The sequence below is a fragment of the Ruditapes philippinarum genome, unplaced genomic scaffold (assembly GCF_026571515.1).
Source record: "Ruditapes philippinarum isolate M1 unplaced genomic scaffold, ASM2657151v2 ctg227_1_1_1_1, whole genome shotgun sequence".
In the NCBI taxonomy this organism is placed as follows: Eukaryota; Metazoa; Mollusca; class Bivalvia; order Venerida; family Veneridae; genus Ruditapes; species Ruditapes philippinarum.
The window spans coordinates 26,604-42,736 of record NW_026863206.1 but is presented as its reverse complement, the minus strand read 5'-3'; the positions used below and the strand labels follow the sequence as shown (position 1 = coordinate 42,736).

Here is a 16,133-nt window from a genome sequence, read left to right as displayed (position 1 = left end):
GAATGCGACAAACATCACCATATAATATTATGCACTAGAAAAGATGTTTTCGTTTTATTTTCAGAATAAATGCCATTCCAAATTTCTTCACACACACAAAATACATAACTTAATCACGTTTTGGATGGATAAGAAAGAATCTTAGGTTGGCAAATATATCGTATATGAATATTGAAACAAAATGCGCCAATTACCTTAATTAAACACACATCAAATGCAATTTTGAAATAACTTAATTGCGAAACATTTAACAATAATAGAAAACAATAGCTTACTCTGACAAGCATTTAAGCATTGAAAAATATAGTAATTTAGTAGTATAATCGTGCTCGGTTCATCGTTCAAATTCTTTGTAATTGACCCTCAGGACTTCATGCTCCCTTGATAATATTCCTGCCTATTTAAAATTGAGCCGTATATAATCATAACATTATTATAATTACATTGATAATAAATAGCGCACTCAAAGGCACTTAAATGAGATATCTCTTTCCTAAAAAGAGAAATAAACATACAAACTTTATTAATTTAAAAATTCAATAGCATGGAAATAAGACTGCTTATTCAGTTGTCTAGTAAACTCACATTCCCTTTATAGGAATTAATTGATATTTGAAACGAACTGCACGCATAGGATATTGTTAAAATATGGGGTCAATGGCAATCTATCGCGGTATCAGCACATTTGCAAGTTGTTTTTCTAGTTTGTGAATTGTTTAAACTTATATAAATATTTAAATAAATACTTATTGTGAAATTGGACACATAGAAACTCGCAACATCGCAGATTGAGGTGGCGATCGATGACCTTGTTACTTTTATGAAAGATAAACCAAAAATGACATTTCCGCTAGTTGGATATTTTTAAAAGGCGTTGCAGGGAATATTGAGGGACGTCTGTGCTCTAGGTGTTAATATCACTGATTTTATACCACTTGTTTCTCATCACTGTGTGTTGGCGTTTCGATTTTTATGTGAAGAAGCTATCAATCTAAGTCATGGACGGTCCATGGTTCTACTCGGATGCCCGCTTGTTTGCCATTGAAGGCTTTCTGTAACAGTAAAAACTGGCAAATCGCCATATGATCATAATACTGTCAACGTGATTTGATACCCGACGTTAATACAACACTGTCGTGCATTTCGACAACTTCTTAACGACTGATTTGCTTTACGAACTTCTACATTTGAGCATATTTAAACACGGAACACATATATGAGAATAATTTATTTCTTTACTTTACATGTATTTGAAAAGGAGACCGTGCTGCATATATACACACGTGAAACAAGTTAAATTGTACACTCTAAACATTACAAAATATAGTTTCTCATATCCATAAATAAAATTTATATGATTCTCCAAACTAAATGATAATTTCCCTCAATATGCTGGTAGCTTTATATCTTACCCAAACTGTTTTAGCCATCCAGGATTGCTTTATGTATAATTATTTGGATCAATATCTTCGAGCAACACAATGCTGAGATAACATCGCTTATAATGTCTTTTCATATACATTATAATTGCTTTCTCAGGTGATGTAAAGTGAACTTATTTCGGAACAAAAAGCCGCTTCAGACGATTGCACAATTTAAACTCTCCTAATTATGGGGAATGTATTTATAGGTATAATACAAAATTAACGAATCTAATAATTAAAAAAAAATTATTTTTGTCCTCTACACCTCCTCATACTCTCATTCTTTTTTGTGCATATGAAAACAAATTTTAAACAACAAGACAGCTTCTTTTTGTATTTAATTTAAACAAGATAAAAAAATATATATAATAATTCTAGTGTTTTTATAGAATTTCCGAAAAGGGTTAAAGCAGATTATGTGCGAACGAAAGATAAAGACAAGACAAGCAAATACATAGAAATATTTCAACATTCTCTCGTTTCTTTGTCGAATTGAAGATTGTATGCAAGTGTTTATGAGCAAAAAAAAGGTTTCATTGAAACAACGTCCACGAGAAAGATCTGTTATGTCAAACACCTTATGGTCCTCCACATTGCCTCAACGCCAAACAATTTACCTAAAGAACTCGACGAAACAGGAAAAGCTCCACCGTTGTTTGTGTATTAAGATTTGATATTGTACAAGCACGTTTAAACTTGATGTATTGTATCAGTGAGTTTCCGAACGATATCGGTATAGTGTCTCATTTCAAGCTTCTTAAAATGTCATGTTTCCTTTCTGGTTCATTCCTTACAAATAATAATATGGTTCAGCAAGTTCTCGAGCGATGCCTCATTGCAAGTCCTTAATTTGTTAGAGTGTTGATTCATTCTTGGTCCATTCGTTACAAATGTATCTTGAGCGACAGTATTTATATGAAAACTACAACATGTGTATCCTGTTTCCAGATGCTAATACCCTACTAAAGTTCCTTGTACTTAACAATAAGATGTTATTTACGCAATACGGAATTCTTTAAGGCAATCTGTGTGACACTATCGTTCATAACAAAGGAAATTAGCTGATATTCACTAACAAAGCTTTTACCTTTGCAGAAACACATTTATCAGTGTCCGTAACTTCACATAAAATGTCTTTTACGTCGCTGACATAGCATGTTCTTTTACTATAACAATTACTTCCATCAGAAAAATTTAGTTGTTTTTTTGCACCTTTGTCATTTGCAATGGTTGTGACATGGTTAAGTTGTTTTGGTAATAAGCGTACATCATATAAAAATAAAATGAATTCTAAAAATAATATATGTATTATATATAAATATATCTACGTTGAGGAGTTAAGTTGGAGGTTAGATCCAGGAACTCAACCCATCCATAAAGTCAATTTGAAGAGAATTGATAAGAACAAAAAGAGTAAAACGGGTAACGTTGTATCAGTCAATTTGAAACATAACGTCAACTGAATAAAACCTCTTGCTATACGCCACTTCCGCTTCTTATATAAAGACAACTGAAATAAAAAAAAGAAAACGTAATTCTTTATTTGAATAGAGCGATGTTTGAACATGCGATGAATACAGTAATAAATACAGTGAATCCTTTTCACATTTCTTTGGAGTTAAGTCGCTTTCAAGATTAAATAGAATATACTTTTCGAGCTTTTAGCAGTACAAAAATTAGCTACACTTGTCCTCATAAATGCTGGGTCAATTATTTACAAATAGCATCACAATTTATGTCTCCCTTCAAAGAAGAAAAAAACATGTTCTTTATAGACAAGAGTTCCTTATCAAGAGGATCTTCTGTTCTGCTAAGCATTGAAGTGTTGTTTAAGGGCGGCTTTTGTTATGTAAAGAGAAAATTAGATGTGGTGGTTTTGGCAGACTTTGAATGTTTAGTTTAAACTTATTTTATTTCTCAGAATAATATATACATGTTACAATTTACAATATACAGAGAGCAATTCAAATATTCTAATTACAAAAAGTAATAACAATGTGTCCCTTTGTGTTATCTAACTAAATTAGTGGCCACGTATTAATACAATATGAATAGCCAGTCAGTCAATATGCATAAAACTGCATACACGGGAAAGGTCACATAGTGTCTCACATGAGGACGTTTGGACCTGGTATATTAAGAACTAAAGATCTATATAATCTAATTTTAATTTCTCAGTTACTTTATATAATTCACAAGATAATGTAATTTTACTCATTTGTCCATTGCAAAATTAATAACATTTTGAAGCGTTTAACTAAACTAGCAAAAACATATACAGATTTTATCGGAAATAATGAAATTCGAAAGAAAGATGTAGGGAAGCCAAGGTTTGCTAATTTTGATCATACAGGCTCATGATTGCCTCTGCATTATTCATTTGTTTATAGATTCAACAGAAAAGGGGGAACCTTCGAGCAGCAAGCAGGCAGCGACAATTGTAAATTACAAAAATAAAACAATACTTGGAAGATGAAAATTTCAGACTCTAATTACTTAGGAATGTTCACGAGGGATACTAAAAGGTGCGTTATATTTTATGCCTCACTACACCGGCTTAAGTTCTATTAAATTTTCAACGCTAAATAAAATTATTTAAGAATTGGAATTCAAAGATCCTTTAAGGACCCACAAAACATTATAATAACTTATACATACCACCGTCAGCTTCGTGCCTGTTCCGTAAAGCTTCAACTATAAAATAGACATGGACATTTTTTATGTTACTCTATTATGATCATAATCATCAAAAGAAACATTTATGATTTCCTTTAATAAAGTATATATCTACGCTACGGTAAAGCGAGTAAAATCGAATATAATATATGAGACCATCAAAAAACGGCAAAACAGGGCAAAATTTATAATGAATCCTTGATCGTTTGGAACAGTAAATTGTTTATTATAGTGGTTAGTGCAAGCTATGTCTTTAAGCTGTGGCAAATGCACAGTTTGAAAAATAGGCATACAAATTTGCGACTGAGAATCATCCAAAATGTGTTCATACGGCGGTGATCAGAAAAAGTCTCTCTAACATTCCCGAAATAGAGGCATAGTGTTTCCAATTTAACAGGACTCATTTTTTCCATTTTCTTTTCCAATGCTATCTGTTGCAAAACAATCATAGATGTTTTCGTTGTTCTTTCAACTAAATATAATATTTCTTTGTTTAATTGAACAAATGAGTATATTTTAGTTTATACAGAAAAAAGTTGGTATTTAATGTCAGTTATTGGAAAGTAATGACTGTATTTATTATAAACCAATTAAAGATATAATCGGCTCTAAAAGAGGAAATGGAAGTCATTCACTACTCATATTTTCTCTTTTCTCTTTTCTTTGTAAGAGTTGTCTTTCATTTAGTATCACGTGACAGAAACATCCAATAAAAACTTACTTTGATTCATATCGCCCATAATACTTCGTGGTGCGTAAACTGAAATCATAAAAGTGTTATTATGTGTATATTGTGTTTGTTATACAAAGTTTTCCTCTATTAATGTCACTGAATATGACAAATGATCCATCTACAGTCATATGTTATGTTTCAACGGAATTACCAAAACTGACACAAACCATTTGACATTTAAGACGGACCTATGAAGGCAAACCACAAAAATATTGACATTTGAGTATGAAATGAATCGGATATATGTACTTTGAGGCGTTTTCCTTCAGTATTAAGTTCAGGTGATTTTAGCACCACCATGACTTCATTTGACACAATGTTCAATAGTTTCGATATAAACTTTTGAATCGTGATATTCTGTTTTACACGAAAATAAAGTGAAAGGTATTCAACAATTAATTGCAACATCTGACGTCAATATAAAATTTTAATTAGATTTTGTGATCATCATATTTATAAAAGACAAAGAAATTCTGATAGGAAAATATTAAAAAAGAAACCACTGCATTCTGCAAGTGTCAACTAATTTGTCTATCAATCAGTCATTTTCAGCTTGATAAATAGGGATAATATTTTCTGCTTGATTAATAGATCTAAGAAAGTTCACGCTTGTCTTTGATTTATTCTTTGTGGGCACGTTGTCTTTACGACTTGGTTTCAAGAACTAAGATAAGACGAGGTTATATAATTATAATAATTACTATATTATCAACGTTTGTACCAATACGCATGCAAGTTTTTGTAATCTTTAATTCATATTTAGTCTTAGGGAGATTACGATAAACATATCTTACCAAGATCTGGCGTATCGGGTGTTTGTGGGTCTGAAAAAAGGAAACAACAAAATAATAGACACAAGTACGTTCAATGATAATTGGTTCAAGCCTAACTATGGCAACAAACGTGTTTTCTTAAACAAACCATAATTTATGTGGTTAGTGCTATCGAAAATGCTATGCAAATTATTCAAAGTAATTAAACTGAAAGTCATTTCCATAAACGTTATCTAAACAAGATAAAGGATTCATGAAATTTAGAATATTGAAAACCTGTTTAAATTATTTTTGTTAATTTTATACATAATTCTGTTTTAAATGAAGCGTTAAATATTCTAAAGAACAGTTACTGTAACAATTGCATGAAATTATCATTAACAAATGAGTTAAGCAATATATCATTTAATCGTGCGATATCATGTCACCAAAAGTAAGAATATAGAAGGGGTTTACCTATTAATTAGCAATTAAGAGTTTGTTAGATATGAAATTAACATGACCATTACCTGGCGTATCAAACATCATTGTTGATGATCCAGCTGGAAGACCAGCAGGTAGACCCGGTACAGATACCGGAGCCTGTTGTGCAAAATGACCCCTGGGTAGACCTTGTCCCAAAATAAAGGTCCGCCTTGGTCTTAAATATACAGCAATTGTTAAATTAATGAGGAAAGATATATAATGATACGAATCATTTATGATATGATTGAAATCACATAGAAAACTTTTTTTTTAAATGTTACTTGACTTATTGTTCCATCACAAGTATTTTTTTTAAATAACAAAGAACCACCATGAAAGTAATAATGAAGGAGTGATACAGCTACAAAAAAGCAAGAAATTTATGTAAACGTATATGTATATTGAAAACGCTTTAGTTCAAATTTTAGTTATAATATGTGACTTTAGATAATCAAGGAAGAGTAACGCGCATACAACCCATCCTTAGTCACCCGTTTGGGCATCGGTAATCCAGGAAAAAAGAGCTATATGAATAAAGATAGTTATGATATTGATATATTGAAAATTTATGTTATGTTTTGATTTAACATTGTTTCAAGCAATAAATGGCATTACCCTATTTATGTAAAAAAACACACTAGTATGGATTATGTTTGGATTAAATATTTACCTGGCAATAGTAGGGGCTCGTCTAACGGCTATCTGTGGCTGCACTCCAACGTGTCCAGCAAATATACCATTACCTAGGAGGTCGTTTAGATTTATTCCTGCAAGACCACCCAAACCTCTTCCTATTCCAACGGAGGAGCTTGCACTCGCACTCGCATGTGCAGATGCACTTGGAGGTTGAACTAATAATGAAAATGACAAATTTGAAAAAGATGTTTTGAAAACTAAAGCGCAAGTGACAACAAAGAAATTAACCGACACTTAATTTTTTCCCCGTAAAATAGTCTTTTTGATATTACATTGGGGCATCTTCTTGACTTGCTCTTTGTTATAGAATGAATGTTTCTTTTAATATGTTTATGCTTTAAACTTTCCAAATAGAAAAAATGCCATCTATCATAGACTATGTAGTGTTATTATTCCGTACGTAAATAATGCAAGGAATAAAATGTTCGCCTTCAGAACTTATATAATAGTCCTTAATGCCCACATGTATCACGTATTTTTGTGTTACAGAAATGACTCATGAGTATTATTGTCTTTGCCATTTAAATCACAATCTTAATTAATCATATATATGGAGTTTTCTTAAGCCGGTGCTAGTGACGCGGCCCGAAGCAAGCACATACCATTAACGTCTTGAACAATCTCAAATCGAGCCAGCAACATTTTCAAGTTTGTCACTTTAAGCTTTCAGTAGAAATTCCGTAAATTTCTTTAAACATAGTATTATACTTTGGGGATATATCATGATATCAATCAAAATTAAACACAGTCGATAATCAATAACAAATGTTTGTATCTCTTTCTTTTTTACACTCTATGGTTATTTCCTTTGTAACAAACTCCTTTAAGTACCTATATAACTATTGTTTTTATTGATATATTAAAACTATGATTATTGTCATAAACATGTTATTATATCTATTTGATGATGTCCATACGTTTTTTTCTTTCCCGATTCATTTATTTTATATAATACAAAAGGAAAACGGTAATATTTAGCGAATAAGATTAACAGTAACGGAAATTGAAGACATTGTAGCTTTCTTAACATTTAACTTTCCCTGGTCTGTGAAACGAGAAACTGCTACAAGCTGCACAACGTCAGGAAGACATGTAAACGTTACAAGCGCATGCATGTGTTCAACCTTACTCCCATTTAAAACATAACAAAGCATAACTTCAAGACAACTAGCTGCTTAAATAGCGATTATTATACAACAAGCAAGTGAAAGAAAATATGTTGCCAGAAGGTCAGACACGTTAGTTTAGTTTTGTTTATACCAATTTATTTTTGATCGATTGTGTAGGATGCTTTAAGCTATTCGAAAAACTTTCGAATCCGTTCCTGGAACTAACCAGTACTGAACAATGAATGAAAATATTCTTGTTCAAGGAAAAAACAATGTTTGCAAACAACAAACAACTTGTTCCTGACGATGTTTGAATCCAAAAACCAGCAATCTTTTGATTACAAACCACTCGGTCACACCGCCGCCCTGAATAATCAAACATGCTAATAAAAGCATTGTAAGAAACATACTATTACAAAGAAAAAGGGTAGTAAGAATATAAAAACAAGCAGGTAACGAATGAACCGTTATCATAGTTGTTATACATATATGTATTGCAAGGGAAAGTGAGAAAAGATAATGCATTGAAGGATAGAAAACAGGGAGAATAAATACAAGAGAATGAAACAAATTGAAAATGAACAAGTGTATACAAGTTGTTTAATGTTAAAGCAGGTGTAAAATTTAAAATTCTAGGACTGCGTTTTATGATAACGTCCATATCTTTTTTTTTAAGAAGAAGCGATGGAATGCGTCAAAACATGTTTTAAAACCCAAATAAAAGAAATGCACAGGGCATAAAAACATTATCGATGTATAACTATAAAAGATGAACTCACGGATGTTCTTTGATTAGATGCACAATCGTTTAGGAGATAATGGTGTAATGTAAACTACTTAGGAACATTTTATATATCAATGGCTCTTAAAGATCTCGTGTGTTATAATTGAGGTTATTACCACACTTAAGTGAAATTTTATATGTGTATTTAATAATTCTTATAGAACAATTTTCAAACATCGAAGTATATGTCAAATATGTTTTGCAAATATTTTTGCACATTATATGTAATCATTAAAATATATGCATTCATTTCTTATTGAAAAATTTGACTTAGACTTTATAGAAAATACATTTCACCTCCCTTTATTTACATGAAATGTTAAATTTGGTATCTTTATAAATAATGTTTTTTGGAACATACAATATTGATATATCTTAATTTGAGCATCATATTCATGATATAAAACCATTAAAATTTGTGTTTCATGATCTTTAATTTAATATATATCAATTGAACATTTATATAAAAAATGGGTTTTTTATCGTCATAGGCATTTTGCATTTTATTTACTAGTAAGGATAAAATATGCAAGGCTTAGCAATATTTGCAGTAAAAAAAAATTAAGTAAGGCTAGCCTAATTGCCTATTTTCTGCCATAGCATGTAGTAAGCAAATAACAAAGTGTATTCAGTAAAGCAAGCCCTAAGATATCTTTGTTCCCCCTCCCGCGATCAGTGTCAATTTGGCTTTGATAGACAAGTAAGTCAATATCTATTTTTGTCATTGAACATATTATAAAACATATCTGAATTAAATGGATTTCAATACAGAAAAGAACTTCTGGTTGCCAGGCATTTGTTTAGAGTTTAGAACCAAAGTGTTAAAGATTTATTTAATATAAGTCCCAGATTATATTTTTACAATGCAATGACATGACCCAAATATAAAAATGTGACACAATGTGTCAGATTCTGCTTCCATACTTTATCCAAAGAGTGAAGCAGTTATTCTTGTTGGAAAGCGAAAGGGGAACAATTGATATTTAATCTAGGCTTAACAAACCACCAAACCCTCATATAAAATTGGATTCATCAAAGTGCTAAATAGCAAACGCAGCTAACTATTTGCAAAGGCTAAATAAAAATAAAATTAAAAAATAAAACTGCATTCCTAAACTGACCTATGTTGATGTGATCCGCATCACGAAAGTCTGTTTAATTAAATAAAAACAAAATGATAAATAAATGATTTTAGGTTTAACTGCAAGTGAATATATAAAGGCATGCAAATTAGCGCCGACGTGAAGCAGCACAAACAAAGAAATTATCGCAAATATTAAAACTGGAGCTCTTGATAATAAACTTATGAATTATCAATTGAGCTTGGTCATTAAATGATTTAAAGATATTAAATCGTTAGTTCATTTAGATGTTTTAACATTTATTAGCACTATAACCTTAGGCTCTTGTCACACAAGTAAGACAAGACGAATAAATGTAATACATTACTACATTTAAAACAATACTACATTATATGTGTAAGTGGATTAGAACTTAGGAACACTAGTTTAACATTCATTGAAACTATTTTTGAATATACATTCTAAACGCTAATGGTCAAGAATAATTTGAATATAAAAATCAAACATGATGTACGCACCTAAATTATATCGCTGGCTAATTCTTGGGGAGTCGAACACGCCTTCAAATGAAAAAATAAAAACCATAATAAATAATAGAACAAAAAGCGGCGGTAGTTTATACGTAAAACATAAGTAAAATCATCACGAATTCTTTGGAAAATAGAAAGACATAGCATGATTTTGTCACAATTCTGAGGCTTTCTTACAATACATCCCCCTAAAGTTCGCTTCATTATAAGACAAACATAATGAATAAAAACAAATGATAAAAGAAAAGATTGATAAACAAAATGGAAAAGAAAAACATACGGCTTCGTCGAAGTTGGAGTCTTCGTGTTGGTGTACCATGCATAAGTTGCTGCAACACTACAAATAGAAAATTTTGTTTGTTTGTTTTGCGTATTACATCACACCGACACAGTATAGGTCATTTGGCAACGTTCCAGCTTTACTGGTGAAGGAAGACCTCATGTGCCCTTCCGTGCATTTTTTCAGGCACGAACGGGCACCTGAGTAGAACCAACGACGTTCCGTAAGTTAGCTGGATAGCTTCCTCACATGAAAGAATCCAAAGTCCCTGTCGGGATTCGGACGCACAGCGTTGAGGGGCAAGTGGTTTGAAGTCAACGACCTTAACCACTCGGCCAAATAGAAAATAAAACCATTCCTAAAGAACCAATAAGAAATAACATTGAAACAACAGATAGTAAGTCTGAAACAAATATTTCCAAATTCATTTTACAAGTTTATTCCGCTAACAATCAGATTAATTCAGCGTCTCGTTCCATGATAAATTCAGTGCCTCAGGTTTAAAAGTGCAAGCTTGTACCATTGTCACAAATTACATTTTGTTCCACAGCGTTGTTAAATCTCACAATGACATGTAAATGATGGTATGGTAATGGTAATCTAAAAATAGATGCTTCAAGTTTCATATCTTTAGGGTTCAAATGAAGAACAGCGATACATTTATAATCATTTATAATGATAGAAAGAATAACAAACAGCATTTGCTTATGACTTGCTTTTTTTAGATTTAACTTATTGGCGTTCCTGCTAACGTTTTTAGTAAGGTAAATAAATTATATTTTAAACATAGAAGATCTGTTATTCCGTAAATAATTATGTTGATTGCATTTAGTATCATATGTGAAAATCAAAATAAGAAATAATATAAATATTATATGGATGTTGTTGGTAAATGTTTGATACTCGGTTATGATCCGATATGGAATATCAATATATGGTAAATGAATAAGCGTTCTAGAACAAAAAATTACTATTATTACTATTATTATTATTATTTATCTATCATTAGTATTCATAAATTTGTTCATACAAAATCACTTAAGGACCATATCAACGTTTTGCTTTCCAGAAATATTTCATACAAATATCCAAATGATACATTTGTATAGTTTTCATCAATATTTGAAGTACTTATATAAAACATGACTATTGTAGACCATGTCACTTAAATGGCATACTTTTATTAAATTTTACCGGTAAAAGAAAAAAAACAAAACAAAGAAACTTACGACTGTCTGAAATACCGCCTTGTGACGTCACTAAACCTGAAATAAGAATAAAACAAATGATTATAACTTTATTTGCATTCAAAGTCGAAAAAGCAAAATCAGGAAAATATTTTGCTTTTGTCATATATATCTACATGTTTTCGCATTATTTCCTGAAAAAAAAAACATAAAAAAACGGAACACAAAGATACGACTCGTGTCGATGGAGGGACAAAGTTTCGTGACAAAGGAGGGAAAATATATGACGTAAATCAGCCACAATACTATGACACACAGGCCTTTTAATGTTTTAACAATAAGACAGGAAAAAAACCATGAAAAAATACAAAACTACAACAAAAATCCAAACAAAACAAAACAAAAAGACCCCCTTATTAAAAAAAACAAAACAAAACAACAACAAACCACGAATAGTAATGTTGTAATGACAGTTGTGGTCAAGCAAATCAAAATATTAATTTGCTTTTTATTGGTAAGTTGGTGACATTGTTTTATAAGTTTTAGAACCCGAAAATACAAGAGCCGACAATGTGTTTATTTCTGAATGACATTCATTGCTACAAATGTATAGTTACATGGTATGTGATAATGGTTAAACACGCACAACGTATATAATTGAAAATAAATTCTATGTTTTAATAACGAATGGCTTACTAATAAGTGGTCTAATTATGTTCTTTTTGTGTTGATTTTTAAAGTTACACCAATTTTTTAAATGCGATAAGGTGACAATGCCAAAAGGTGACCTTCAAGATTTACTATCCGACAGAAAGAAAAATATACGAAAATCGAAATGATATTCTGTACTACAATGTTTGACATTTTATTATGACAAAAATTGATAAAAAAACTTTTGATGTAGCGAAGCTAAAGAGGGACAACTTCGTAGGCGTGTCGATAATTGCCATATATTCATAAACATATGCATCCAGTTTTCAGGTCATGTCGAGTCAATGTAAAAAAATGCCGAATAGAAAGTAATTATTCATGATTTAACTCGGGCAAATGTCATATCCAAACATAATGCTTAGCGGACGTTGTCAAAGATGTCAAAAAGTCAAACGTTTCAGAATTAATTAAGCCTTTCATATTCTACCCTCCCACACATTATTTAAAATTCATTTCAAAGTTTATAATGACATTAAATGTGAATAAAAACATATTTGATCGTGTTATCAATTTTAATTGTAAAAACCAATAAAAGAATTGTAAAAACCAATAAAACCAATAAAAGTGTAAGAAATTATTTATTATAACAAAACAAAATAAAATATAATTATGAAACAAACGGGATCAAATGACATTTATCAATCTGTATGATAAAATATCCTTTGTTTAAACATGTAGATTTATTGGAAGATATGAATGTCTCGTTAATATAAAATCAAAAATCAAATGATAAAATTTTTTTTTCTTTGTTATTGTTTTGACATAAAGACTTAAAATATGGAAAGTTTGCTGATTAAGAGAACTGTGGGGGAAATCATTCATAAGTATTGGTGCGTTCTTATTTTCACATTCTGCCAGTTCTCTGTTTCACTATATATATGGTACATTACATTATGAACTATTGTACATTATAATGCTAAGTTTTAACCTGTAATGAGTTAAATAAACGGTTTTTGAATTCGACGTTCGGCTCAAACAACTGATTTGCTTAAAAGTTGTTATTACGCAAGACTGATTAATGAGTCATAAAGGTTGTTGAAGGGAGTCATATTAAAACAAAATCTTACAATCAAATGAAGGCATATGAATAATTTGTATCCTATGTAACTACATGTAGAAAATTTTACTTTTTCATTTAAAACTTCAATAACAATTAATAAATCTGGTGAAACGTACTAAACGTATTTAACGAAACGATGTTTAACTTCGTAGAATATCTATATTAAATTTCCGTTTACTTATACAGCGGAACGCATATTATTTATACGAGTCGTTATTTAACGTTAATTGCAAATTACCAACAATCCATCACAATCACGTGACATATTTACCTTAACATTATCTCGATCAATAATGACAAAATTGTTACCTTAGGCACTTCATAATTAACCTTTTTGTTGGCGATACGGCAGAGACAAATATATTTTTTACCGCCAAAATGATAAATCGTTAGTCTTTCATCTCATAAATGCTGAATTTCCGACTTGTGTCGAGTTTGGCCGAAGTCATATCTCGAATCTAACGCGGGACACCTTTTGCCTTAAACGTGTACTATAAAATTGTGTGACACTTCTAAGGGACTATAATATGGGCTGGCAAATTTAACAGGAACAATAAGCTATTTATAAATCAATGTAATTAATGAATGAGTAAGGACACAAAGCATATCCCTGTCTGATTGTTTTAACGAGGTTTCTTAGTCATGACCATATTTGCATAAAAATATCCGGATATGACGTGTGAAAAAATCAGCTGTTTATGTCCTACGCAAATCCCTATGTTCTCGGGCCGCTAAATTAACTTTTACCTGCGTCCAAGAATAATTCCAACATTTCTTTTCCAGTATGATTTATCAGATGGTTCTTATAAAACATTAACATTTAAGGCAAACAAAATTTTCATAAATCAATTTATAAAGTATACTTTATTGATGTTTCTTTCTATTGTATATGTACCTAATATAGAAATACTGTCATGATAGCTACATTTATTGCTTTTGTCATATAAAATGAATTAATCTAATATTCGATATAATGTATAAGATTGTATTAATATATTATTTCTATGTTGATTCATTCTGATTGTATTAGAACACTTATTGCCAATATAAGTATAGAACACTGTCTGGACTGTACAACTGTAACTGAAATTGAATTAAATCCAAATTAACATATTTGTAAAAGATACACGTTATAGGATTTCAATATATAAATACAAAACATGTAAGTTTACAACAAAAAGAGCCTTGTTAAAGTGCACGAATGATAAAAGCGCTAGAAACAGTCTAGCGTGACAAAGATAACGCGAACGCTGCGATTAGTAATCTAAGTGTATAGGCAGCATTGCAGTGTTACGTTTAACTGTTTCAGGGAATAATTTAAAATTATGCCATAGAGAACATGTATTTTTATGCTTGTTTTATATATAAGATTATATGGCTGAGAAAAAGACGGTTGTAAAATTATATAACCTTAGTCGCGAAGCGGTTATACTTATTGCAAACAACCGTTCATACACGCCCATATAACTCGTACAAATCATATGTTCCTCCTACATGTTCTGCAATAATTATCAATGGACCTTATTTGCACAGATAAAAGACTTAATCAATCAGACATCTTTTTAACAAATTAATTATGCAGCAGAATTACTTTATTTGAGGAAAACGAAATTTATTTCATAAACTGACAACAGTTGTGTATAAAGATTGTATAACAATTATGATTAATCAATAAAAAGCAACGTAACAAAAGTGCAGTAGATCCTCTATTATAATTTGTTTTATAATATTGCAAGTTTGTTAAGACACTTTTTATTGGATAAATGAAACATAAATATAAACTATATACTAGGTTGGTGCCAATTAATACGATATTTCTTTTGTCTCAAAAATAACCCAATATGCATAAAATATGATTAACAAGATCAACAAGATCATAAGTCGGGCAACAGAAATATTGTGATAAATACTGCGGTCATTATTCGCATACACCGTGCAAAATGTTACTTGAATCGTTCTTGTTTTAATGTCTCAGTAAATTTTTCTGAAATTTGATTTTTTTTAAAATATAGTGGCTCATCTTGATGCGTGCAGCTTTATAAACTTTTTTACCTACCATGCCGGCGTTCTTATCCAAATCAAACAATACTTACCAATCAGTAACAACGTTATATATCCTGAGAGCGCCTTCATCATATATTTGTGTTATGATGCTTTTTATTCTATAAAGCAGTGTTCAATAATCATGTAAATCACTTTAATTCTATGGTAATATCTTTAATCCAAGTTTAAATTTTGGATAAAAATTATAAATAAAAAGTGTATGGCATAAGATCTAAAAATGGCACTGTCTTTTAACAAAACTACAAAACAAGAATGGATAGAATGGTCTTCTCTGACTAACACCACTATTTAGATAAAACATTAATATTTGTCAGTCTTATATACGCCTTTACCTGTAAACACGTTAAAGTCACAAGGTTACGGGTCGGCCGGAAGACAAGTATTTGTTAGTGATTGATTTTTATGAGTATTTCATTATCATATAATATAAAACACACACAATAAATACTTTCGCGATAGTCACTTTTTCCGGCAAGTGGCCTACATCTAGTAAAAAAAGTAATCTCGACTTCTTTTTCTACAGTTTTGTAAGGTTTACATATTTCAGCTGCCATATCAT

At 30.7% G+C, this 16,133-nt stretch overlaps 1 protein-coding gene and 1 long non-coding RNA gene across 2 annotated transcripts; both read right to left on the bottom strand.

The window, feature by feature from the left end:
• Window positions 1-1,292: 1,292 nt before the first annotated feature.
• LOC132721483 (uncharacterized) lies at window positions 1,293-7,409 on the bottom strand. Its single transcript, XM_060705795.1, has 7 exons — window positions 7,370-7,409; window positions 6,742-6,922; window positions 6,116-6,246; window positions 5,628-5,657; window positions 4,822-4,860; window positions 4,083-4,118; window positions 1,293-2,934 (listed from the first exon to the last, which is right to left on the bottom strand). The coding sequence occupies exons 1-7, from the start codon at window positions 7,407-7,409 to the stop codon at window positions 2,921-2,923; spliced, it is 471 nt and encodes a 156-aa protein (XP_060561778.1). The 3' UTR covers window positions 1,293-2,920.
• A 2,851-nt stretch (window positions 7,410-10,260) lies between these two features.
• On the bottom strand, window positions 10,261-15,839 carry LOC132721467 (uncharacterized). The gene is made up of 4 exons (XR_009624463.1): window positions 15,604-15,839; window positions 11,782-11,817; window positions 10,553-10,609; window positions 10,261-10,302 (listed from the first exon to the last, which is right to left on the bottom strand). It is a non-coding gene; the product is annotated as an uncharacterized LOC132721467 (long non-coding RNA).
• Between the last annotated feature and the right edge of the window lie 294 nt (window positions 15,840-16,133).